Below are 26,904 nucleotides of genomic sequence, written 5' to 3'. Positions count from 1 at the left end.
AGGTCACCCAGGGAACCAGCCCTATATGGGGTGCCGGAGCGCAGCTCCCAGGCCTGGTCGAAGCAATGCCGACCTCGGAGAGGCCTGAGGACTAGGACGGGGTGAGGGGGACTCAGAGACGGCTGCCCCGGACCCCTCCTTCAAGCAGGTCCCACGGCCGCCCAGCGGACACGCGTCCGGGCTGTGCCCTGACCGTCTGCGGAGCGCACGGCCAGTGGCCCGGGCCGCTGAGTGTGTGAGCCCTGAAGGGCAGTGGACGTGTGCGTACGTGGGTGATGTGTGCGGTAGGGGTGGTGGCGATCCTGCGTAGGGACCCACGTGAGGGGTGCACCGACTGGACGTGTGTGTTTCGAGGGGCCAAGGAAGCGGGTGTTGGTCCCAGTGTGCGCAAACGGACAACGACATCTGGGAGGTGGGCAGTGAGGAGAGAGAAGAGTGTGTCCAGGAGGAACCTGCCTGGAGGAGGCCTAGCGGTGTGTGTGCGCCTAGGTGTATACCGGGGCGTTGGTGACTTCGAGAGGCACCGGGCGGGATCGATCCTCTCTGCGTCCTGGACCTGGTGCTGGTGTGTTTCGGGGAAGTTACTGCTTATGAACCCACCTTGGAGCGTGGCCTGGGGGCAGGAAGGCTTCTGCGCTGGGACCCCTGGGTCGCGATACCTCCCTCGGTAAGTGTATTGGCTAGGGGGGTGTTCCCGCAAATGGATCTACCCTGGGGAGTTGCCCGGCTCGTCTGGACTGCTTACGGGCGCACTGACGTTGTGGGGGGAATGTCCCCGAATTGGGGGCACGAGGTCGGGGGAATCGTCTCTGAGATCCGGGCTAGAAGCTACGAGCTTGGGCTCCGGGGGTGCATGCAGACGGCGCCTAGCCCCGCGCGGAACCGCCGGCGGGACCGGGGGTGGGGCTCGGAGGCCCGGGGGCGGGGCCGGTCGGGGGCGGGGGCGGGGGCGGGGGCGGGGGCGGGGCCGCGGCCGCTGCAGCAGCGCGGGCCGGGCCAGGGGGCGCCTCGCGCGGCAGCGACTCTGGCAGGCGCTGCAGTGAAGCTGGACCCGCAGGCGGGCGTGCGTGGAGCGGGGGCCGCGGCCGCGCTGCAGAGATGTGACTCGGGCCGAAGGCCAGCTGGAGCGTCGGCGCTGCGGGGCCGCGGGGGTCGGTAAGTGCGAGCTGCGCCGATGCAGTGGAGGACGCTGTGGGGACCCCAGAAACTTTTCCCGCCGTGGATTTGGGAGAATTGGGGGGTCTGCTTCTTGTGTTTTTCTAAGCGCCCCCCCAACCCAAGCCAGGGAGTTTATTGCTGGGGGAGTTGTGGGATCTGGGCGAGGGGAACCACGGTGCGACGAGAGAAGAGCCGTAGAGGGGTGGGCGGGGGAGGGGACGGTCTGGGGACCTTTACTGGGGGAGGGAGACTGTGCCCGGACCAGGTAGAGATCCAAGTCTCCCAGGAGAGTGTGGGGGCGACCACAGGTGAAGGGCAGCTGGGAGGGTAAAGGAGCCCAGCCGTGTCCTAGTGACTCGTCGTGTGTGAGGAGCTGCGGGCTGGTCCTGGGGCCGCGTTGGGGGCTGACTGTGGACAGGGCAGACGCAGCCGGGGGCACAAGGGCTGGACTTTGGGGGTGAACAGCCGCACCTGTCGCGGGGGCTGGGGGTCAAGCCCGCAGTCGGCTTGAGTGCGCATTACTCAGCAAGGGGAGGGGGGGGACACGGCGGTGGGAGATGGCAGAGCTGAGACCTGGGCTGGGGACGAATGACGGGGAGGGGTGGGGAGGAGGGGGCGGCTGCATACAATGGCCGGGGGGGGGAGTGGCGTTTCCCTTCCAGACAGGGGGCACTTGGACCTCTGGAAGAGGCGGCTAGGCTGGAGATAAGGACTAGACCTGTTCTCGGTCCCCTCTCCTTGGGGGACACAGGCTTCCAGCCCCACAAGGACCCCACACATCCCGGGGTCCCTAGCGCTTAGGCCGAAAAGGGAGCGCGCGGGAGGAGCCCGCACCCGCCTTGGCCCCGGGCAGCCGGTTGAACAGCCTGGGAAGGGGCCAAATGACCTTGCCCCAGAAATCTCCCCCGTGCAGCGGGTTCACTCCTCCGTCCTTGCTCTGTCACACCCAGGCCTAGCCAGTCCTCCCTTTCCGTCCCCCGTTCGCTAAGGGGGCGGCTCCTTGGAGCGCGGACAAAGGCCCCTGGAGTGTGGCGGGCAGCGGCGTCCCCGCCTGGGGCCCCAGCCCACGCGCCACATTGGCCGCCCAACTGCACCAGGCCGGGGGGCACCTGAACAGAGCCCAGAAAGCCCTGGGGGACCCCGCAAAGACAAGAGAAGTGGGGGAGGGATCTGGCACAAAAACCCCGGCACTTCAGCCAAGGAACCTTCTTAATTCAGAAGTTTCTTCGGTGGGGACTCGGGCTTGCGGAGGATCCAGGCTTTGAGTTAAACTGCATGCAAATGACATGTAAATAGAATGCAAATTGGCATCTGTCGTTTGGAAGCCCTCCCGGCCAGTTTGGTATCTAAGACTGTGGAGTGAACAGTTTGCTATCTGCTCCCTGCTCTAAGCCTGGAAAGGGGTCAGCTGAGTTGGGAAGGGAAGGAGATTCCAGGAGGAAGGAGCCGCCATTTGGGGCACAGGCAGCAAGACAGGCAGTTTTGTTAGAAAGATAAACTCAGAATCTTTACTGGATTAATATGTTATTTCAAGAAACGTGCCAGGGACAGAACTGGGTGCCTTGTATAAAACGGACAAAACCCCTGCTCTCCCGGGGCTGGGGAAGTGAGTGGACAAACATTAAACAAACCCATAGCAAATGGCTATGAAATCCGATTGGGGTGAGGACGGCCAGGAAAATAAGATGGGGTGATGTAAAAGAAGGTGACAGGGGTGTATGTACCTGAGATGACTGTTCCGGGAGTGACATTTGAGTGGAGCCCAGCTAGAAGAGGGGCCCTCCGCTGGGAGGTCTTGGAGGAAGACTGAACCAGGAGGAAGGCACTGTGCCTGCAAAAGCTTGGAGGTGGGAATGAGCTTAGAGGAACTGAACAAAGGCCATTGTGGCTGGAGCTGTAGGCAGATTTGGGGGTGGGGATAGGGGAATGGTGGGGACCGGCCAGATCATGATCTTTTGGGTCATGGAAAGGAGTTTAGGGTTTATTCTGTTTGGACCAGTGAACCCTTGGAGGGTTTTGAGTGGGAGGCCATGGGATCTGATTTGTAGAAGCTCCCCTGACGTTGACAAGGAAATGGAAAATAGCCCCCCTTTCCATTCTGCCCATGGGGATAGAGAGACGCTGGGAGCCTCCAAGGGGCTCTGTCCAGCCTTGGGGGACCGCTTTGAGCCTAGCCAGCCACTGCAAGCCAACTGGAGGAGCAGCTCAGGTTTTAAAATCCACTCCCTACTTTCATACAGTTTTAATCCACCCTAATGGAGCCACCCGGAGCCCACGGCCCCATAAGCACTTTCTCACAGAGCTTCCTGGGGGTTCCGCTTAGTCACATTTTCTTCTCGGAATTACAGCCTGAGAGGAACCAACCACTGTGGATCGGGCAGCCAAGGATGCAATTTGCATTTCAATGATTGCTTTTATTTACAGGACTGGAGCTGCTTTGCATATTCATGGATCACAGAGCTTGTGTTCTTGCAACCCTGTTTACTAACCTATGAGGATTTTTTAATTTGAGAGCCCTCAAATGGGCCAGTGGTCTAGTCAGCATTGGGAAATGAAGATGATGAGATCCTGTAACTTGGAAAAGATATCAGAGGGTGAGAATTGGGGGTCTGGGAAAGAGCGGGTCTGAAGTCAGGAAACCTTGTAACAGTTTAATCCTGCAGAGCAGGAAATGGACCAGAGGCTCCAGCAGGAGTGAGTTGGGACAGACTGTGATGCTGGGGTGCATGGGGATACTGGCTCTGCAGCCCCATCCTGAGCCTCTGCCACACGTGAGGGATTCAGAACAGGGATGCAGCAGAAAGGCCTTGAGGTCAGGAGCTGGGAGAAATGGGGGCTAGTCCCAGGCCAGCCTGTAAATTCCAGTGAACCCCTGGCCAATTTTCCTGACGTCTCTGCCTTCATTTTCGCAACAGGAAAATGGGAATCATGATTGTCTTTCTTTTTTGAGACAGTTTAACTCTGTCGCCCAGGCTGGAGTGCAGTGGCGCAATCTCGGCTCACTGCTAACTCTGCCACCCGGTTTCAAGAGATTCTCCTGCCTCAGCCTCCCGAGTATCTGGGATTACAGGTGTGCACCACCACGCCCGGCTTATTTTTGTATTTGTAATAGAGACAGGGTTTCACCATGTTGGCCAGGCTGGTTTCAAACTCCTGTCCTCAAGTGATCCGTGCACCCCAGCCTCCTAAAGTGCTGGGATTACAGGCATGAGCCACCGCGCCTGGCCATGATTGACTTTTTAACAAGCAATTCACTAAAAAGCTGTTGCTTCCTCTGTGTCGGGCACCAAACCTGACTTTTCTTTTCTTGTTTTATTTATTTATAATAGAGACAGTCTTGCTACGTTGCCCAGGCTGGTCTTGAACTCCCTTTCTCAAGCAATCTCCTGCCTCCCATAGTGCTGGGATTACAGGCATGAGCCATCACGCCTGGCCCAGACTATTTTTCACGTACTTCTCACACCAGCCTTGCAAGGCAGCGCTATCATTATCCCCATTTTACAGATGAAGAGACCGAGGTTCAGAGAGGTTAAGTAATGCCCAGTGTCATATAGCTGTGACTCCCCTCTTCTGGCCTGCCTCCCACTGAGGCCTTTCAGCCTGATGGGAGAGTGAACTGTGTACCCGTATTCATGTGGTTACTGGGCACTGAACTATTAAATATGCGCAGGGCTCGGAAATCCACTCCCAACCCACCTGCTCATTTTGTCTTTCCCTTCTGTGTTCCAGTGCCTACCGCTATCTTTAGAGAAGGTAGGTTAAGATGCCACTGCCCTGCTAGACACTCGGAGGGGACATGGCTGGGGTCGAGGGGACACAGGGTGGAGCCGTGCTGGTAGCAGCTGGGGCAAGGCCAGTAAGAATGTTCTAGAACGGTTTTGTACATTTCATGTCTCCTTTCCCGTGAGTGAAAGGGAAGATGAGGATGCTGGTTCCCAAGAGAATGGCTGGTGTCTGCTCTCCGGGTGTCCTGGGTCTGACTCCGCAAGAGAGATGCCTGGTTTCAGGGCACCCCAAGGTCCTCTGGCCTAGGTTCTACCTCCACAGCGAGGCTCTCACTTAGAGCACCTGCTGCAGGTTGCAGAAGAGTGTGGGAGTCCCCAGAGCCAACCACCCCAAGAGGGTCTCCCCTTCACACCACCTCAGGGACCTCTTTCGTTGATGTTTGATGGGGGAGGCTAGAAGCCAGCAGTGGACAAAAACCTAAACTAGTAATCTCATTACAACACATTCTTTTCTTATTTTATTTTATTTTATTTTATTTTATTTTATTTATAACAGAGACAAGAGTCTTGCTATGTTGCCCAGGCTGGTCTTGAACTCCTGGCCTCAAGCGGTCTCCCACGTCAGCCTTCCAGAGTGCTGGGATTACAGGCATGAGCTTGGAAACCAGCGGTGGACAAATACCTAGGCGAGCCACCTCGTTACAACACCATCTCCATGGCAACCACCCCTTCTAGAAAAATCAGTTTCAGAAGAGCTCACCACCTCAGAGAAGGGAGCCTTTGCCAATCTTTTTTATTTTATTTTATTTTATTATTATTTATTTTATTTTATTATTATTATATTTTGAGCAGGGTCTTTATGCTGTCACCTAGGCTGGAGTGAAGTGGCTCAATCACGGCTCACTGCAGCTCAAACTCTTGGGCTCAAGCGATCCTCCCACCTTAGCCTCCTGAGTAGCTAGGATTACAGGCACACACCACCACACCTGGCTAATTTTTGTATTTTTATAGAGACAGGGTTTCACTATGTTGCCCAGGCTGGTCTCCAACTCCTGGGCTCAAGCGATTTGCCTGCCTTGCGCCTCCCAAAGTGCTGGGATTACAGGTGTGAGCTACTGCGCTTGGCCTTTTTTATGTATTTAATAGACACCTTATATAAAGTGCTTACCCCGTTAACTACCGTCCTAAACCCTAATTATTTTAACCGTCACCGCAGCCCCATGGGGTGGACACTGTTAGCACCTTTGTTTTGCAGGTGAGGCACCTTATGGCAGCTGCCCAGAGTTACAAGGTGCTAGCAGGTGGTGTGGGGACATTATCGGAAACTGGGAGATCTGATTCCTAAGTTCACACCAAGGTATGGCCCTGGTGTAGCCTCCGGGCAGGCCTTGTTTTCCTTCTCACACAAGGAATCCTGCCTGCCTGTGTTCTGGCCTCTGCAGGCCCCAGCACGTGGAGAGATAGAGTGTGCTGTTCCTCCACCTGCTAGCTGCTTCTGGCCCCTCTGCAGAGTGCGTGCATGCGTGCGCGTGTGTGTGTGTGTGAGAGAGAGAGAGCATCTGAGTGAGTCACATTTCTAGGAGCCTGGCTGGCAGCAAAGGTAATTAGTATGTGAGCTGAGTCTTGTGCATTCGTTCACATTTATTCATTACTCCTTTTGAGAAGCGCACGCCTGCATCCCACGGGTTTGTTGCCATATATTCATCCCGTCCCAATCAATCCTGCCTCGAGGCTGACTCGAAACCTCTAATCTGGTATTGTTCCTTCTGGGGCTCCTGGAGAGCTGCCCAGCTCTCGGGGGTGGGAGGCACCAGGTGGCTAATTTAGCAGGATGGGGGCTTACCTGCCATGGGGCACAGTGGATCGTGGGCATTGCCTGCCTTGTCTTGGGCTGGGGTGGGGAGGTGAAGGAGCTAGGGCTCTGAGTTCCGGCTGTCGCTGCTGTACGTGTCCTTGTGTATCCAGCCTCAGTACACCCCCACATCGCCTGCAGCACTGGTGGAAGCACTGGTGGCTGGACCCACGCCCTGAGAATCTGCGTTTCTAAAGAGCTCCAGGGCGATGTTGCTGCTTTTGCCAGCCCGAGAACCAAACTTCGATGTAAACCTCTCAGACCCTCAGTTTCCTCCTCTATAAATGGGAATGAGAACACACAGCCTTTCGGGGTGGCGTGAGGTTTGGAGACCACATTTATCCATTCATTCGGCAACTGGATTGTGAGCACTGCCCAAGTGCCAGGCACTGGGGAAATGGTGCAGACGACAAGGTCCCGGGCATGAGGTAGGGGTTGGGGGAAGAGGGGAATGGTGAGGAACAGACCAAAAGAGTAATACAAATAAAATAATCTGGCCCAGTGTGGTGGCTCACGCCTGTAATCCCAGAACTTTGGGAGGCTGAGGCGGGCAGATCACTTGAGGTCAGGAGTTCAAGACCAGCCTGGCCAACATGGCAAAACCTCTGTCTCTGCTAAAATACAAAAATTAGCCAGGTGCCTGTGATCTCAGCTACCTGGGAGGCTGAGGCAGGATAATGGCTTGAGCCCAGGAGGCAGAGGTTGCAGTGAGCCGAGATCATGCCACTGCACTCTAGCCTGGGCAACAGAGCGAGACTCTGTCTCAAAAAAATAAAATCAAATAATTGAAAATTGAGGTACACGCTACAAAGATAACACTCAAAAGATTGACAAGGACGGGGAGAATCTACTTTGGGTTTTTTTGTTTGTTTGTTTGTTTTTAAGACGGAGTCTCACTCTGTTGCCCAGGCTAGAGTGCAGTGGCGTGACCTCGGCTCACTGCAACCTCCGCCTCCTGGGTTCACATCATTCTCCTGCCTCAGTCCCCCAAGTACCTGGGATCACAGGCACGTGCCACCACGCCCAGCTCATTTTTGTATTTTTAGTAGAAACGGGGTTTCACCACGTTGGCTAGACTGGTCTCGAACTTCTGTCCTTAAATGATCTGCCTGCCTCGGCCTCCCAGAGTGCTGGGATTACAGGCGTGAGCCACTGTGCCAGGCCAGGGAGAATCTACTTTGATTGACTTGCCAGTCAAAGGCTCAGCAAGTGGCACTTCTGGGACTCTAGTGTGTAGTAAAAGCTAGTGTGTAGTAAAAAGCAATAGGACAATTGTTTGCGTCTGGCCTCTCCCCTTTGTAGCTGCGTGACCTTGGTCAAGCCTGCTGTCTTCCCTGTGCCAGGTTTTGTCTCCTGTAAAATGGAGATAGTAATAGTACTTACCTTATAGAATTATAATGTGGATCATTAGGTATTAATATACGCGAAGTACACAGAGTGCCTAGAACATAGCACTGTAAGGGTTAACCAGTTATTGTTGTTGTCACTTTGGCTGCAATAGGAAACTCTGGGGGGCATTTCTGAATCCCCCAGAAATCCTAGATGAGCTGCCTCAGCGTCAGTCTGTGAGGCAATGTGCCACACCCCTCCCCCAAACATCCTGGACATTGTCCTATGGAGTGGGTGGCTGTCACCTCATGGGCAGCCTTGGCAATGATAATGACCCACTTGAGACAAGTGGTGCCATCAGTTGCATCTGTGTGCTTAGATATTGGGTAGGGAGGACTTCCTGGAAGAAGGGGGCCATAAGATGTGGGAGGAACATTAGAACTTCTTTGTTGGTAAGTGACAGAAACCCAGCTCAAACTGGCTTAATCCAAAAAAAGCAGGGGCTGGGGGAGTTAACTGGCTGCCGGAACTGCATAGACCAGGCTGGCTTCAGGCATGGATGAATCCAGCCATTCAGTGTATTAGGACTGTGGTCCATCCCATAGCTATTTCCTCTGGGACAGCTTTACTCTCAGACAAGTTCTCACCCTGAGTGTTCTCCAGCTTCAGGACTCCATCCTTGTAGTTTTTCAACCCCAGCAGAAAGAGAAGACCTCTTTCCAGTGAGTGCTAGAACAATCCTAGAGCGGATTCTCACGGGCCTGGCTCAGGCCACGTGCCTTTCCATGAACCACTCACTGCGGCTAAGGGTAGCATAAATGCTCTGACTGGCCAGGCCTAGGACAGATGCCCATGCTGGGAGCTCAGACGCAAGGTAGCTCTCCAAGGGAAAATCAGGTGCTCTTTCCAGAAATGGGAGAAGCGGATGCTGAGCAGCGAAAACAACAGCTGTCCCGGAAGAGCAGAGAGTTCCACCCTCAGGGATGAAAACAGAAAGCAAGAGTGTATCTATTTCCCATGTCAGAGAGGAGTCAGGAGCTGGAAACCTGGACCAGGGCCATAGAACTCTGCACCATTTCAGAAGCTTGGTCGCCATCTTGGTGTTGGCATCCTCCACATAGGTTTTCTGTTGCGATTGCATGGCTGAGCAGGAAGTGGGAGGAGCTGGAGAAACAAAAGTCCCAATTTGCAGCCAGGTCTGGAAAAGAGAGAACCCCCTCCGGGAGTGAATGGAAACAGCTTCAGAAGGCCAAGTTCTTGCAAGGAGACCCAGGGTGCAGGCCTGCTGCTGAGGGGCCTGGCTGGTTTTGTGGCATCTTCCCCATCGATTCTCTCTTTACGGGCCTAAACCAGGCTTGCTCCACCTTGGCACAGTTGACCTGTAGGGCTGGATAATCCTTTCTCATGGGAGCTGTCCTATTGTAGGATGTTTGGCAGCATTGCTGGTCTCTGTCCCCCTGATACCAATTGCATCTCCCTCCCTAGTTGTGACAACCGAAAATGTCTCTAGACATTGCCAAATGTCCCCTTGGGGTCAAAATTGCAACTGGTTTGGAACCACTGGCCTACTGGGTGAGGAGGGGTTGGGGAATCGGTGGTAGTGAGGACTGCAAAGCACATTCCTGCCTGTCATCCTCCCAGCCACCCTGGGGCTGGATGGGATTAGAGAGGCTGCTTGCAGCATTGCTTGCTGAAACTTGCTGAGAAGTCTCTTAACTGAGCTGGCCATTGATGAGATGTCTCAGGGGAATCCATTCCAGGGCCCCTCCACTGGGTCAGGGACTGTTGGCATTTTGTTCTGACACCTCCAGTTCTTAAATTTTGATCCCTTGTGTGCTTTAGTACCTCGTGACAAGCAATTGTGCTAGGATGATGTTTCTCCAAAGGGTGGTAGGTTGAAATGCGCCCAGTGGGTATGCAACATGGGTTACATCAACGAGCGATTTTATTTTATTTTTATGTATTTATTTATTGAGACAGAGTCTTGCTGTGTTGCCCAGGCTGGAGTGCAGTGGCAAGATCTTGGCGCACTGAAACCTCCACCTCCCAGGTTCAAGCGATTCTTCTGCCTCAGCCTCCCAAGTAGCTGGGACTATAGGCACGTGGCACCACGCCCAGCTAATTTTTTTTATTTTTAGTAGAGACAGGGTTTCACCATACTGGCCAGGCTGGTCTCAAACTCCTGTCCTCAAGTGATCCTCTTGCCTCAGCCTCCCAAAGTGCTGGGATTACAGTTATGAGCCACTGCACCCAGTCTCAATGAGCAATTTAAAAATGTCTGGAGATAAATACTTGAATGTGTTTGGTTTTCTTGTAAGTGGGTTGATTCAAAAGTTAAGTAAATAACCGCCCAGGTGGCGTGTGGACAAAGCATAAGTAGCTGCAGTGGCACGTCAGCGACCGACGTGGCAAGACCACGAATAAGTGCTGGATTGCAGGCCGACCAATGCCTGGGGTGCATCCTCACCCCGGAATGTACCTGAGCAGGATGCTGGGGCGGAATGCTGGCCAGATGCCTTCTATTCTGAGGCTGCCTCCTCTCATCAGTAGGCAAAGGACATGAGCCCGACAGCCCCAGGCACCTTTTCCTTCAGTAACATCAATAATTTATGCCACTGGAAAGCCTCACAGCCAGGGCAGGATCTGAGATGCTCACAGGATCTCTGTAACAGTGAGGTGGTCGATACCGCATTTACTTAGGGAAGCCCCAGGGATGTACTGGAGCCCGGGGAGAGCAGCTGGTCACAACCCCACACGTGGGTTGAGCTGGGGCAGTAAGTCTGGCTTGAGAGGCCGGGAAACAAGCATCCAGCCAGCTGTGCGGGCTGTGGCTTTCCTAAAGACCAGGCTCCCTTCAAAAGCAAGGGGCCGTTAGAGAAAAAAAAAAAAAAGGGGGGGAAGGAGCTGGTAGCCATGAGGTAGGGGACGGTCCTCACTATGTTTCTCATTCATTCAGTATTTACTAAACATCGTGCCAGGTGCTGTGTGTCGAGCTTGAGTCTACAGCCATGGTTCTCATCCAGGTGATTTTGCTCCCCCAGGGGACATCTAGCACTGTCTAGAGACATTTTGGGTTGTCACAGTTGGAGGAGGGGACGTGCTACCGGTATCCAGTGGGTAGAACCCAGGGATGCTGCTAAGCATCCTGCAACGCACAGTCCCCCATGACAGAGAACAACCCAGCCCAAATGTCAGTCGTGCCAAGACTGAAGGAGCCTTGTCTGCCGGTGAACAAGAGAGACCATGTCCCTGCCCTGCCACGTCTTGCAATGGAGGAAGTGAGGATGGGAGGACAGGAGGAAGGGAAGGCAGAAACAAAGTAAACAGCCAAAAAATGACAGACGCAATTAGACCAGAGGCTGTGGTGGAGAGGACTGGGGTGTGACCTTGGCCAAGTCTGAGTTGATGGCATCAGAGCTGAGCTCAGCACTGGGAGGAGGAGTGGCCAGGCAGAGGGAGCAGAGGGGCAAGAGGAGACTTGGGTTAGGCCCATCGCTGAGGCTGCTGTGTGGACTCCAGCTCGTATATGGGCAAGAGAGAGGGCAGCAGGGAGAATTCTGCAGGTTTCCCAGGGAGAGACGCACTCCGGGGAATCCTCCAGAGATGTTCTAGAGAGCGAGCGTGGGAGGTGAGGGAGAGACGCAGCCTGGAACCAAGGAAGACAGCTGCTTTTGTGTTTACTACATTTGAAATGCTGGGATTCCAGCACTTTGGGAGGCCGAGGCGGGTGGATCACCTGAGGTCAGGAGTTCAAGACCAGCCTGGCCAACGTGGTGAAACCTAGTCTCTACTAGAAATACAAAAAAAATTAGCCAGGCGTGGTGGTGCACGCCTGTAATCCCAGCTACTCAGGAGGCTGAGGCAGGAGAATCGTTTGAACCTGGGGAATCGGAGGCTGTAGTGAGCCTCCGATTGCGCCACTGAACTCCAGCCTGGGCGACAGACAGACTCCGTCTCAAATAAAAAAAAAAAGGAAAGAAATGCTGGGAGCCCTCGGAGTGAGGTCACACCCAGGAGTTGAGTTGTGTGACCTTGTGCAAAGGTTGTCACCTCCTGGAGACTCTGTATTGTCACCTGTAAGATGGAGGTCCTAATAGGAGCTGTCTCACAGGGCATTGTGAGGACTGGATGTGTCCAATTCCTGGCTGTTAGCTGTTAGCCTCGAGAGGCTGAGACCAGGTAATGTGTGCCACTCATTCTCCCAGTGCAGCACTTGGCCTGTGGCTGTGTCTTTAAAGTTTCATTTTTTCCCCTTATTTTTCTTTCTTTGGTTTTTTTTTTTTTTTTTTTTTTTTGGAGACGGAGTCTAGCTCTGTCGCCCAAGCTGGAGTTTAGTGGCACGAGCTCAGCTCACTGCAACCTTCGCCTCCCAGGTTCAAGCAATTCTGCTGCCTCAGCCTCCCAAGTAGCTGGGATTACAGGCGCCCGCCACCACGCCCAGCTAATTTTTGTATTTTTTAGTAGAGACGGTGTTTTACTGTGTTGGCCAGGCTGGTCTTGAACTCCTGACCTCGTGATCCGCCCGCCTCTGCCTCCCAAACTGCTGGGATTACAAGCATGAGCCACCACGCCCAGCCTTCCTCTTATTTTTCAAGAGGTCAGATGTGGCACAGAGTATCCAATTCAAAGAATACAAAAGGGTATACAGAGAAGTTGGCCTCCCTCCTACCCTGTCCTTCAGCCACCAGTGATGATGATTCACGGTTCTTCACTGCACCCAGCCAAGGGTACAGATGGGTCCCAAAACCTCCGTGCCTGAAGAAAGGAGCACATTTTCCTATGTGTGCAAAGGTGCCATGTGCGCTTGCAGGTTTGAAATGAGGCGGGTCTTCTTCAAGAAGTCAGGAGAGGGGGAGTCTTCCAATGAATTCATCTTTCCTTCCCCCCAACCATTCCCCCCTTGGCTTTTCTAGAATGTTCGTGGCATCAGAGAGAAAGATGAGAGCTCACCAGGTGCTCACCTTCCTCCTGCTCTTCGTGATCACCTCGGTGGCCTCTGAAAACGCCAGCACGTCCCGAGGCTGTGGGCTGGACCTCCTCCCTCAGTACGTGTCCCTGTGCGACCTGGACGCCATCTGGGGCATTGTGGTGGAGGCGGTGGCCGGGGCGGGCGCCCTGATCACACTGCTCCTGATGCTCATCCTCCTGGTGCGGCTGCCCTTCATCAAGGAGAAGGAGAAGAAGAGCCCCGTGGGCCTCCACTTTCTGTTCCTCCTGGGGACCCTGGGCCTCTTCGGGCTGACGTTCGCCTTCATCATCCAGGAGGACGAGACCATCTGCTCCGTCCGCCGCTTCCTCTGGGGCGTCCTCTTTGCGCTCTGCTTCTCCTGCCTGCTGAGCCAGGCATGGCGCGTGCGGAGGCTGGTGCGGCATGGCACGGGCCCCGCGGGCTGGCAGCTGGTGGGCCTGGCGCTGTGCCTGATGCTGGTGCAAGTCATCATCGCTGTGGAGTGGCTGGTGCTCACCGTGCTGCGTGACACGAGGCCAGCCTGCGCCTACGAGCCCATGGACTTTGTGATGGCCCTCATCTACGACATGGTACTGCTTGTGGTCACCCTGGGGCTGGCCCTCTTCACTCTGTGCGGCAAGTTCAAGAGGTGGAAGCTGAACGGGGCCTTCCTCCTCATCACAGCCTTCCTCTCTGTGCTCATCTGGGTGGCCTGGATGACCATGTACCTCTTCGGCAATGTCAAGCTGCAGCAGGGGGATGCCTGGAACGACCCCACCTTGGCCATCACGCTGGCGGCCAGCGGCTGGGTCTTCGTCATCTTCCACGCCATCCCTGAGATCCACTGCACCCTTCTGCCAGCCCTGCAGGAGAACACGCCCAACTACTTCGACACGTCGCCGCCCAGGATGCGGGAGACGGCCTTCGAGGAGGACGTGCAGCTGCCGCGGGCCTATATGGAGAACAAGGCCTTCTCCATGGATGAACACAATGCAGGTAAAGTGGGCACCACCTGGCTGGGTCAGGCCCGGGGACCATTCATCTCAAAAGATACTCTTCTTCCTCTTCAGTGGGGATGGGCGGTCCCAGTACCTGGGGCAGTTCTAGCAGATCAGAACCCACAAATGTTGGCTCCTGGGCTGAAACTGGCCCAGATATGGGTTTGGGTTGTTTGTTTGTCTGTTTGTTTGAGACAGATTTTCGCTCGTCACCCAGGCTGGAGCACAATGGCGCAATCTCAGCTCACTGCAACCTCCGCCTCCTGGGTTCAAGTGATTCTGCTGTCTCAGCCTCCCGAGTAGCTGGGACTACAGGCGCATGCCACCACGTCCAGCTAATTTTTGTATTTTTAGTAGAGATGGGGTTTCACCATATTGGCCAGCTTGGTCTTGAACTCCTAACCTCAGCTGAGATGACCACCTCGGCCTCCCAAAGTGCTGGGATTACAGGAGTGAGCCACCACGCCCAGCAGGGTTTGGGTTTTTTGGTTTTTGGTTTTTTTTCTTTCTTTCTTTCTTTTTTTTTTTTTTTTTTTTTTTTTTTGAGACAGGGTCTTGTTCTGTTGCCCAGGCTGAGTGCAACAGTGTGATCATAGCTCACTGCAGCCTCGAACTCCTGGCTAAAGCAATCCTCCCAACTCAGCCTCCTGAGTAGCTGGGACTGCATGCATACGCCACCATGTCCAGCTACTTTTTTTATTCTTTATAGAGACAGGGTCTCATTATGTGGCCCAGGCAGGTCTCAAACTCCGGGGCTCAAATGATCCTCCCACCTCAGCCTCCCAAAACTCTGGCATGAGCCACTATGCTCAGCCTCAGATACGGATTTTTATTAAGCTTTTTTTTTTTTTCCCTACCAATTGCCAGCCAATTTATTTTAAAAATACAGGTTTCTGGCTTCTTTTGCAAAGTCAAATCTGGCAACACTGGACCAACGTTTCCACCAGGCTGCAATGGTCTGAAACTGACTTGAGCCCATGTGCACTGGAAGGGCCCTGCCTCTGGCCCCTCCTGGACTTGTGGCTGCCTTTTAGATGGGAATCCACTTTTCTGTTCACCGCACTTTCTACCGCTCTCTATTGCTCCTGACCCAGCTGCTATATAGGATAGTAACATTAATTCCCTGGCTCCCCCAAAGCATTTGAGTCTGCAACCCATGTGCTGGATGGATGTAGGGGGCCACAGCGGGGATTGCTCCCATCCCCTCTCCTAGCTCAGTTACCGGGAATGTACTAATTTGGGCCCTGGAGGCAGATGTCTGGGTTCAAATTTTGCCTCTGCCACTTCCTAGATGTGTGGCTTTGAGCAAATTATATTACTTTCGTGAGCCTCAGTTTTTCTCATCTGTAAACTAGAAATAGTAAGAGACTGTACCTCATAGAGCTGTTAGGAGAAGGAACACAGTGAGTATAAAGCCCTCTTGGTACCTGGTATGTTCTCTGTGCATCTGACTTGGCTTCCACTGAAAGAAGAATCTGAGACACAAGGGCTCCAGTGCAGGTGGTTTCGTGGGGAGGTGGTCCCTGCAAGGGAGAGGACAGGGAGAACGAGACTGAGAAGGCAGAGAAGATAAAACAAGCACATTAATGAGCTAGTTACTACCACGGGCAACAGGGGCTCATTTGTGCTGGGAATCCTCTGAGGACATATGCTGAATGAGCCTCAGAATTGGTCCAGGAAGAAAAGGAGGCTGGGGCATCTGTCCACAGGCTCCCATCTCCCAGTGTTATTTGGTTTTGGTTTTGGTTTTTTATGGATTGAGTCTCGCTCTGTTGCCCAGGCTAGAGTACAGTGGCACAATCACAGTTCACTGCAGCTTTGACCTCCTGGGCCCAAGCAGTCCTCCCACCTCAGCCTCCCGAGTAGCTGGGACCATAGGCACACACCACCACACCCAGTTAACTTATTTTTTATTTTTGATAGACATGGGGTCTCACTCTGTTGCCTAGGGTGGTCTCGAATTCCTGAGCCCAAGTGATCCCCCCACCTCAGCTTCCCAAAGTGCTGCGATTACAGGCATGAGCCATAGCACTGGGCCCCCCGGTGTTATTAACATCCCCTATAATTCTGGTGACTGGGGTGGATAAGTATCATCAGTTCCAAGGCAGAAAAACAGACTTGCTGAGCGCTTGAGATGGATGTTATCTGGGTACCCAGGGCTATCTGCTACTGCTGCAGGGGGCTTCAGAAGTGAGGTCCTATCTAGGGGATGTGGCATAGGAACCCAATAGGACCTGCCTAGGGGATGTGATACAGGAACCCAAATCCCCTGCTATTGATACTTGAAAAGTATCTCATAGAATCATTACTTGAAGGGAGTCAGCCAGGGTCCCAGCACTTGAGATTAAATAAACTTGCCCTTTCTCGGTTCTTTGAAGATGCATCAGGGGCTACAACATTAATAATAATAATAACTAGTATTGTCATCATTTGTTGAGCACTAACTATGTGTCAGGCACTATTGTGAATCTGTCTTTTTTTTTTTTTTTTTTTTTTTTGAGGCAGAGTCTCACTCTGTCACCCAGGCTGGACTGGAGTGCAGTGGCTCTATCTCAGCTCACTGCAGCCTCCACCTCCCAGGTTCAAGTGATTCTCCTGCCTCAGCCTCCCGAGTAGCTGGGATTACAGGTGCATGCCATCACGCCTGGCTAATTTTTGTATTTTTAGTAGAGACAGGGTTTCACCATGTTGCCCAGGCTGGTCTCGAACTCCTGACCTCATGTGATCCGCCTGCCTTGGCCTCCCAAAGTGCTGGGATTACAGACATGAGCCACTGCGCCCGGCCACTGTTATAAATATTTGACCTGCATTAGCTCATTAGTCCTCACTACCACCTAATGAGGTAGATCTTGTTATTATCCCCATCTTATGGGTGAATAAATGGAGGCTCTGAGAATTAAATGACTTGTCCGAGGACTTCAGATTGTCACTGAAGAGATGATTCCCTCTTCAGTGACATTCACCCAGGAGGCTGGTGCATGGGCCATGCTCAGCAGCTGCTTATCCTATCCAAGGCCATCCACATCCCTCTGTCCCGCGTGGATGGGCCCCCTCCCCCTGGCCAGATCTCTAGGAGGGAACGCCAGTGGCCTCTCCTCTAGATAGGGCTGGAAATCCCAGTGTGGCTTTATCAGCTGCTCTCTTCTTACCAGGAAGTTCCAGGTTGGCAAGCCCGTGTTTGTTGAGATTTGGCAGGGATGGCAGAGTCAGCCCAGCTTGGAGGCTGGCTCCCTGGGATGCCAGAAGATAGGGATCAGGACAGAGATCAGCACTGGGAACCCAGAGGACGGGCCCTTCAGGGAATGTCGTGAGCAGAGATCGGGAGCTGGTCAGTTCCTGGGTTCCTGGTTGGGCCATCTCTCTGCTGGCCCAAACTCCCTCTGGAACTCAAAAATAGCAAGAACTCCTGAAACGGATACAAACTTTTATACATTCATGTTTTCTTTTTTCTTTCTTTTTTTTTTCTTGAGATGGAGTTTCACTCTTGTTGCCCAGGCTGGAGTGCAATGGCATGATCTCAGCTCACCACAACCTCCGCCTCCAGGTTCAAGCAATTCTCCTGCCCCTGCCTCCTGGGTAGCTGGGATTATAGCCGTGTGCCACCACACCTGGCTAATTTTGTATTTTTAGTAGAGACGGGGTTTCTCCATGTTGGTCAGGCTGGTCTCAAACTCCTGACCTCAGGTGATCCACCCGCCTCGGCCTCCCAAAGTGTTGGGATTACAGGCATGAGCCACCACACCCAGCTCCCTTTTTCGTTTTGTTTTGTTTTTCTAGATGGAGTCTCACTCTGTCACCTGAGCTGGAGTGCAATGGTGTGGTCTCAGCTCACTGCAACCTCCACCTCCCGGGTTCAAGCGATTCTCCTGCCTCAGCCTCCTGAGTAGCAGGACTACTTGAGATGGACACTTGAGATGTGCGTGCCATCACACCCGGCTAATTTTTGTATTTTTAGTAGAGATGGGGTTTCACTATGTTGGCCAGGCTGGTCTCAAACTCCTGACCTCATGATCTGCCTGCTTCAGCCTCCCAAAGTGCTGGGATTACAGGCGTGAGCCACCACGCCCGGCCTTGGAGCCTCTTTTATAGGGACACGAATCTCACTCATGAAGCCTCCACCCTGATGGCCTAATCACCTCCCAAAGGCTCTACCATCTAATATCATCACACTGGAGACGAGGTTTTAACATATGTTTCTCTAGGGAATTGTTCTATGGCTTTGTCAGATTCTCAAAGCCACCCATGACCCCCAAAAGGTGAAGAACCAGTGTGTTGTTGAACATGATGATTCCGTTTCTTGAAGTAAAACCACGATGCCAGAGCTACCCAAGTATTATGGCCTTTACGGTGTAAGATAACTAACCTCTGTTGGGGGCTTCCTGGGGGCCCGGTATCATTCTGAGCATTTTAGTGGCTGATCTCTTTTAATCTCTACAATAACTGCATGAGTTCTGATTTGCAGATAGGAAACTGAGGCACAGAGAGGCTAAGCAGTTTGCCCAAGAGGCAGAGCCGGAATTTGAACCCAGGCAGAGGAAGAGTTTAAATCCAGGCAGAGCCAAGAGTTTGAACCCAGGCCGGATAGCTCCAGAGCCCGCATGCCTGACCCCTGTGTCATGGAATTACCCTCCTCTCCATAAAGCGCTTAAGCGCCCCTCATCTCACTGAGGTGTCAGGACCACTCTGTGCATTTGGAAAGATGAGGACTATAAGACCCGTTTTACAGAGTGGAAAACTGAGCCCGGGGATGTCAGGCAACTTGTTCAAGCGTAGGCTATAAATACACGGCAGAGCAGGAAGGGAAAAAGTTGGTTTCCTGAATTCCATTACTGACATCCTTTCTTGTAAAAATGGAGCCAAGACTTTATAGCCAGATAAGATCCAGAGATGCAAGGGCTCTGGGACCCAGGTTGGTGTCAGCAGAGCTGGGGCTGGCGCGGGGATGATGAAGAGTCCAGACTTATCCATAAGGTGCGGCACACCTTATCTGTTTCACATCTGTTTCATAGTGACACATTCCGAAGCCAAGGAAGTTGTCTTTCTATTCCCCTCTTTCTTTTCCAAAACAAAAATACCTTTATTACTCCTTCTTGGTGGCAAATAAGCAACAATAATCATATAGAATCAGCGGAATCATGTAGGTTCAACAAGTAAAAATAATAGCCAGGTGCGGTGGCTCACGCCTCTGTAATCCCAGCACTTTGGGAGGCCGAGGCGGGCAGATTGCTTGAGCTCAAAAGTTGGAGACCACCCTGGGCAACGTGGCGACACCCCTGTCTCTACTAAAAATACAAAAAATAATAAAATAATAATAAATAGCTGGGCATGGTGGTGCATGCCTGTAGTCCCAGGTACTCGCTCGGGAGGCTGAGGTGGGAGAATCGCTTGAACCGGGGAGGCAGAGGTTACAGTGAGCTGAGATCGCGTCACTGCATCCCAGCCTGGGTGACAAAGGGAGACCTTATCTCAAATGAAAAATAAAATAAAACAATAATAAACAAAAATTTCTTAAAATCCCTTTGCCCAGGGGCAACGGTTTGCTTCCACACTCACACACAATGAGGCAGAGTGCGTCTTAACCAGGCTACACATTACAATGACTTGGGGCTGCTTTAAAAAATTACCAGTGCTTGGCCGGGCACAGTCCCAGCACTTTGGGAGGCCGAGGCAGGCAGATCACAAGGTCAGGAGTTTGAGACCAGCCTGGCCAATATGGTAAAACCCCGTCTCTACTAAAAACACAAAAAAATTAGCCGGGCGTGGTGGCGCATGCCTGTAATCCCAGCTACTCGGAAGGCTGAGGCAGAATTGCTTGAACCCGGGAAGCAGAGGTTGCAGTGAGCTGAGATCACGCCACCGCACTCCAGCCTGGGTGACAGAGTGAGACTCCGTCTCAAAAAAAAACAACAAAAAACAAAAACAGTGCTTGCTCAACTGTGATTAAGTCTGAGTTTGGGATTAGGTATTTTTTAAGCTCTCCAAGTGATTCTCAGATGTAACCAGGTTGAAACCACTGGTCTAAGTGACGTTCTTCAGCGTGCTTGCTTTAAATCAATGTTACGGAGGTAACTGCAGAGTTACAGTCTCTTTTTTTAATCTTCAGCTGGTGAATATTCTGCCTGCTTCTGGCTCTCAATGATAAACAGTGCTGCAATGAACATTCTTATGCATTCATCTTCAGGCTTTTCATCAATTCACTCCTTGCAAAAACATTTTCTAGATATGGGTTAAAGAGCCTGCACTTCAAATCTTGATACAGTAAAGTCCTCACTTGACATTATTAGCAGGTTCTTGTAAACTGCGACTTTAAGTGAAATGATGTATAATAAAGCCAGTTTTTTCCTCATCAATTTCAGTAGCAAAACAATGACACTATTTGAGGATCTCTTGTATGTTCCTTCACTTAAAGTCAGAGTTTTCAAGAACCTTTTGATGGCATCAAGTGAGGAATTACTGTACATATGGCCAGATGGCACCCCAGAAAGGTAGACCAGTGGACTGTCCTTCCCCTTGATAAACGCATCGAAGCCCTATCTCTCCACCTCTTCAGCAACCTTGGGTGTTGTCAGACCTTTTTAAAAATAGACTTCTTTTGAATCATCCCAAATGTGTGTCCACCAAAATTCACATGAAGCTGGGTGCAGTGGCTCACAACTGTATCCCAGCTCTTTGGGAGGCTGAGGCAGGAGGATTACTTGAGCTCAGGAATTTTGAGACCAGCCTGAGCAGCATAGGGAGACCCTGTCTCTACCAAAAAAAACTATAAAAATAAGCCAGGCATGGTGGCGTGTGCCTGTAGTCCCTGCTACTTGGGAGGCTGAGGTGAGAGAGTGACTTGAGCTAGGGAGGTCGAGGCTGTAGTGAGCCATATTCACACCACTGTACCCCAGCCTGAGACAGGGACCCTGACCAAAAAAAAAAAAAAAAAAGAGACCGGGAAAAGCTCCCACAGAAAGGCTAAGTTGGAGTCCTGGCTAGATGGCCTTTGTTCTAGAAACCCTTGCTTTGCTGGCTGGGGACTATCTGGCATGCTCCCTTGCCACAGGAGGAGCAGCTGTTGGCATCTTTGGTGCTGACCTCAGCCAGCTTGTATTTTAGGAACCAGGCCCCATGAGGCAGAGGCCTTATCCTTGAGCCCTTGGGTCTCACAGAATCGCCGGTGCCCAGGAGCTATGGTTGGCCCAGTTTCTCTTGCATTTTAGCCTTTTGGGCTCTCTTCCTTTGAGAGTCCATCCTTGACATGCTCATGCGGTGGGAAGGGCATTCTCCAGGCTGGCCTGTGGCTTTGCCAAGCCCCAGAAGCCTCCACACCCTATATCCTTCCACTGAGTGAGACCTCAGATAGATACAACTTCACCCACCTGCTGCTTATTAGTAAGTATCAACAAGGCATAAGGTATGTGATAAAAGATTAAAATACACTGAGAGATGTAGCACCTCGAATCGCATCTTGGAAAGCGTTAACAAGGCACATGAAATGTTCGCTTTCAACAGAGCAAGAAAGAAAAGTGTTCTTTCCTCTATTAGGGGCTTTGGGCTGTCAGATCTCATTAGGGCCAAGGCCTATTTAAAACGACCTTTTGCTTCTTGCTAGAAGGCCCCGAGTTGGCTTTGGGGGCAAGGCCAGCCTGGCATCACATGCAGGGTCTATGCAAGAAAAGGCTGGCATCCAGCCATTTGAGCTTTGATTCCTAAGGGGACCTCTTGTCTCAGGAGAGGTCCTAAGCAAGGTGGGTGAGCCTGGCTTGCCTTTGTCTCTGGCCCAGGTCTGGGTAGGGTGTTAGTTGGGCTTCTTGAAGTAAGTTGCAAGTAATAAAAAATCCAATGTGAGTAGGCTAAAGCAGCTGTCCCCAAACTTTTTGGCACCATGGACAATCTTTCCATGGATCAAGGCTGGGGGGTTGGGGGGCGGTTTCAGGATGAAACTGTTCCACCTTAGATCGTCAAGCATTAGATTCTCATAAGAAGCGTGCAACCTAGATCCCTCGCATCCACAATTCGCAGTAGGGTTTGAGCTCCTATAAGAATTGAATGCCAGCTGGGCACAGTGACTCATGCCTGTAATCCCAGCACTTTGGGAGGCCGAGGTGGGTGGATCACTTGGTCAGGAGTTCGAGACCAGCTTGGCCAACATGGTGAAACCCTGTCTCTACTAAAAACACAAAAATTAGCTGGGCATGGTGGCACATGCTTGTGGTCCCAGCTACTTTACTCAGGAGGCTGAGGCAGGAGAATCACTGGAATCTGGCAGGTGGAGGTTGCAGTGAGCCGAGATTGCACCACTGTACTCCAGGCTGGGCGACAGAGCGAGACTCTGTCTCAAAAAAAAAAAGAACACAGATTCCTTGCCTGGGTCCCAATGCTGACTGTGCCCCTTACCAGCTGTGTGACCTTGGGCAAGTTACTTAACCTCTCTGTGCCCCAAGCAAAGTGGACATAATGAAAGTACATATAGTCAGCCTGGGCAACAAAGTGAGACCCCGTCTCTAAAAAAAATATTAAAAAATTAGCCACACATGGTGGCATGTGTCTGTAGTCCCAGCTACTCAGGAGGTTGAGGCAGGAGGACCACTTGAACCTGGGAGTTCAAGGCTGCAGTGAGCTATGATCGTGCCACTGCATTCTAGCCTGGACAACAGCGATAACTTGTCAAAAAAAAAAAAAAAGTTGCTATGGTGCGATGAAAATTAAATGAGTTGAAAAGAAAGAAAGAAAATTAAATGAGTTAATGGTTAATATATATAAAGTACTTTGCACAGTGCCTGGCTCCTGGTTGGCGCTCTGTGAAGCTTAACTGTATAACTAAGGTGATTTTGGTCCCTGCCCCAAGTAATTTGCAAAACAAACAAACAAAAGCAAAACCAAGCTCTCTTGTTGCTTTTTAGCCAGAAAAGTGGCTCCCTTCAGGGAAGACTTTTTTTGTGTGCGAGACACAATTTCGCCAAGCTGGAGTGCAGTGGTACAATCTTGGCTCACTGCAACCTTAACCTCCCGGGTTCAAGCGATTCTTGTGCCGCAGCCTCCCTAGTAGCTGGGATTACAGGTGTGCACCACCATACACGGCTAATTTTTGTATTATTAGTAGAGGGGGTTTTGCCATGTTGGCCAGGCTGGTCTCGAACTCCTGACCTCAAGTGATCCACCCGCCTTGGCCTCCCAAAATGCTAGGATTAGGGATTACAGGCTTGAGCCACTGCGCCCGGCTTCTACCCTTTTTTGTTTGTTTGTTAGATTCCTCCATGTCTTTTCATGTTAGTTTTTCTTTAACAAAAACGAAGTTCAAATCTCTAAAAGTTCAGTAAATAAAAAACACCGGTTTTACCCATCTTTCAGAGGGAAAAAGTGCCGAGATGCCACCTTGGCTTTAGGTCTCCCTTTTATTCTTGTTTGGAATAACCCTACACATGTGGTCAGAGTCCCCCTGTTCTCATCCCTGGTCACTTTCCAGTGAAGACTCTTAGCAGCTTCCTCCTCAGTGTGTGTCCAGAAACAGCAAGCAGTTTTGAGTAGTGTGATGCTGAACTTTACATGAATGGCTTTCTGTAGTGAGAAGGCACCTGTCACCCGCGGCCTGCAGAGGCTGCGTGGCTTGGAGGGGGAACCAGAGGCCCAACCATGGGCCTCCTTCCCCTGGTCTCTACAGCAGCTTTTCCCAAACCCACTGAGATGGGTCAGGCTCCTAGAGAGCCTGAGAACAAAGCCCCTTTGTGACTTTTGTTTTGAATCAGGCTTGTGACAAAGGGGAGGAGCCACTGGGTTGGGTGGATGGGGGTGCCCGGAGCGCGCTGTTGTTGCAGGGGAAGAAAACAAAATTGTGTCTTTTTTTTGGCAATGTTGTCTTGCCAATCCCTCCCTCCCCCAGCTCTCCGAACAGCAGGATTTCCCAACGGCAGCTTGGGAAAAAGACCCAGTGGCAGCTTGGGGAAAAGACCCAGCGCTCCGTTTAGAAGCAACGTGTATCAGCCAACTGAGATGGCCGTCGTGCTCAACGGTGGGACCGTAAGTATCAAGATGTGATGTGGGGGTAGGAAGCCTAGGAGTCTACGGTGTGGGGGAGCAGCTTCAACAGGGACATACTCCTCCATGGAGGCTGCCCATGTGGCCTGCAAGGACCGCCGCAGCTCAAACGCATGCAATGCTTTTATTTTTCTTCTTTCCCTTTCTACCCCTTTTCTCCACACATGGAATACCCACCTCTATTTAGAAAACCATCTGTAGATTCGTTTGAAAGAGTTCGTAATCCTTGAGGCTGTTGGACCCAGTGAATTATTTGGCTTTCATGATACAGCACCCCAGCTCTGTCCCTGGGAGGTGACTTTTGGAAAAAGCCCAGAATGATGGAGCGCCCCTAGCAGATTTTGCTGACATCCAGCCTAGTTTAAGGTCCCCGGTCACCCCTCTGTTGACTCCCCCCTAGCTGGGTACCAGGTTCTCCCATTCCCTAAGAGATGTCTTAAGAAATTGAAGCAGTTACTGTTTCTCTCCCTCAAACACAGAAGCAGGTTTACTACTATCTGATGCCAAACAGACCTTCAGCAGAATTGTCATTGTTTACGTTTGCCTCCTTGGAATGACACCATTTTTTTTCTCCAGCAATCCAAAGATGCACTCTCATCCCCACATTTAATTTCCAAACATAGCTACATGCTTCTTTCAGAAACAAGGTCTGAGCCAGTTTACATGTGTAAATTGGGTTTCCATTCTTTATATCATGTTCCAACTCCATAACTCAACCTGAGCATTCTTCTTCTTCTTTTTTTTTTTTTTTTTTTTGATGTAAATCAGGGATGGTCTTTGATCTCTAGAGGGAATTTAGGTTTTCCTGGCCTTTTGAATGGTATGCTAGGCATTGGTTTGCATTGGTTTGGAACAGGCTCAAAGACAGAATCACAGATTTGCATTCTTAAAACCCCCTGCCAACGACTGGGCTGTTTTATTGTCCCGAGCCAAGAAAAGCCTGATTCACAAGCATTTGGCCTGTGTGTTATAATAAATATGCTTAGAAAAGCCCCCATCCGTCACTCTTAAGCCCTCCTGGTTCCTTCAAGGCCAGTGTGTGAAAAAATAGTCAAGACTGAAAGTGAATGAGTTGAACTTACATTCCTTAGGGGTGGATGATTATAGAAAAGGGAGCTGGGCTTCCCAAGAACCACAGCAGCATGACTCACAGTCATTGCTGCCTCTCCTGGGAATTATTCGACCCATCTAGGTAAAAGCAAGGTAACTTATTTTTGCCGCGTTGTTTACGCATCGGTTTCTAATGTTGACTTTGCAAAGCACAGAGTTCTCAGTGTGTTATCCTTATGTGTTATTCCAGATCCCAACTGCTCCGCCAAGTCACACAGGAAGACACCTTTGGTGAAAGACTTTAAGTTCCAGAGAATCAGAATTTCTCTTACCGATTTCCCTCCCTGGCTGTGTCTTTCTTGAGGGAGAAATCGGTAACAGTAGCCGAACCAGGTCGCCTCACAGCCAGGAAATTTGGAAATCCTAGCCAAGGGGATTTCGTGTAAATGTGAACACTGACGAACTGAAAAGCTAACACCGACTGCCCGCCCCTCCCCTGCCACACACACAGACACGTAATACCAGACCAACCTCAATCCCCGCAAACTAAAGCAAAGCTAATTGCAAATAGTATTAGGCTCACTCGAAAATGTGGCTGGGAAGACTGTTTCATCCTCTGGGGGTAGAACAGAACCAAATTCACAGCTGGTGGGCCAGACTGGTGTTGGTTGGAGGTGGGGGGCTCCCACTCTTATCACCCCTCCCCAGCAAGTGCTGGACCCCAGGTAGCCTCTTGGAGATGACCGTTGTGTTGAGGACAAATGGGGACTTTGCCACCGGCTTGCCTGGTGGTTTGCACATTTCAGGGGGGTCAGGAGAGTTAAGGAGGTTGTGGGTGGGATTCCAAGGTGAGGCCCAACTGAATCGTGGGGTGAGCTTTATAGCCAGTAGAGGTGGAGGGACCCTGGCATGTGCCAAAGAAGAGGCCCTCTGGGTGATGAAGTGACCATCACATTTGGAAAGTGATCAACCACTGTTCCTTCTATGGGGCTCTTGCTCTAGCGTCTATGGTGAGAACACAGGCCCCGCCCCCTTCCCTTGTAGAGCCATAGAAATATTCTGGCTTGGGGCAGCAGTCCCTTCTTCCCTTGATCATCTCACCCTGTTCCTACACTTACGGGTGTATCTCCAAACCCTCTCCCAATTTTATTCCCTTATTCATTTCAAGAGCTCCAATGGGGTCTCCAGCTGAAAGCCCCTCCGGGAGGCAGGTTGGAAGGCAGGCACCACGGCAGGTTTTCCACGATGATGTCACCTAGCAGGGCTTCAGGGGTTCCCACTAGGATGCAGAGATGACCTCTCGCTGCCTCACAAGCAGTGACACCTCGGGTCCTTTCCGTTGCTATGGTGAAAATTCCTGGATGGAATGGATCACATGAGGGTTTCTTGTTGCTTTTGGAGGGTGTGGGGGATATTTTGTTTTGGTTTTTCTGCAGGTTCCATGAAAACAGCCCTTTTCCAAGCCCATTGTTTCTGTCATGGTTTCCATCTGTCCTGAGCAAGTCATTCCTTTGTTATTTAGCATTTCGAACATCTCGGCCATTCAAAGCCCCCATGTTCTCTGCACTGTTTGGCCAGCATAACCTCTAGCATCGATTCAAAGCAAAGAGTTTTAACCTGACGGCATGGAATGTATAAATGAGGGTGGGTCCTTCTGCAGATACTCTAATCACTACATTGCTTTTTCTATAAAACTACCCATAAGCCTTTAACCTTTAAAGAAAAATGAAAAAGGTTAGTGTTTGGGGGCCGGGGGAGGACTGACCGCTTCATAAGCCAGTACGTCTGAGCTGAGTATGTTTCAATAAACCTTTTGATATTTCTCAA

At 51.6% G+C, this 26,904-nt stretch overlaps 1 protein-coding gene across 3 annotated transcripts; it reads left to right on the top strand.

The window, feature by feature from the left end:
* Positions 1–26,904, top strand: GPRC5B (G protein-coupled receptor class C group 5 member B). Of its 3 annotated transcripts, none has more exons than XM_016929584.4 (4): positions 1–667; positions 12,978–14,008; positions 23,873–24,009; positions 25,328–26,904. In XM_016929584.4, the coding sequence occupies exons 1-4, from the start codon at positions 276–278 to the stop codon at positions 25,370–25,372; spliced, it is 1,605 nt and encodes a 534-aa protein (XP_016785073.1). In that variant the 5' UTR covers positions 1–275; the 3' UTR covers positions 25,373–26,904. The 3 variants fall into 3 exon arrangements, with proteins under 3 accessions (XP_016785073.1, XP_016785074.1, XP_001154664.1); XM_016929585.4 differs by lacking the exon at positions 1–667 and adding an exon at positions 973–1,155; XM_001154664.8 differs by lacking the exon at positions 1–667 and adding an exon at positions 3,662–3,752.

Source organism: Pan troglodytes, chromosome 18, assembly GCF_028858775.2.
Source record: "Pan troglodytes isolate AG18354 chromosome 18, NHGRI_mPanTro3-v2.0_pri, whole genome shotgun sequence".
In the NCBI taxonomy this organism is placed as follows: domain Eukaryota; kingdom Metazoa; phylum Chordata; class Mammalia; order Primates; family Hominidae; genus Pan; species Pan troglodytes.
This window is presented reverse-complemented; position numbering and strand designations above follow the sequence as displayed.

What these genes read in the sequence shown, in the direction of transcription:
- GPRC5B (XM_016929584.4), top strand. Translation starts at nt 276, where the DNA reads ATGTGTGCGGTAGGGGTGGTGGCGATCCTGCGTAGGGACCCACGTGAG. An exon ending in GGGTCGCGATACCTCCCTCG is followed by an intron (nt 668 to 12,977) that starts GTAAGTGTATTG and finishes TGGCTTTTCTAG; the next exon opens with AATGTTCGTGGCATCAGAGA. An exon ending in CATGGATGAACACAATGCAG is followed by an intron (nt 14,009 to 23,872) that starts GTAAAGTGGGCA and finishes TCCCTCCCCCAG; the next exon opens with CTCTCCGAACAGCAGGATTT.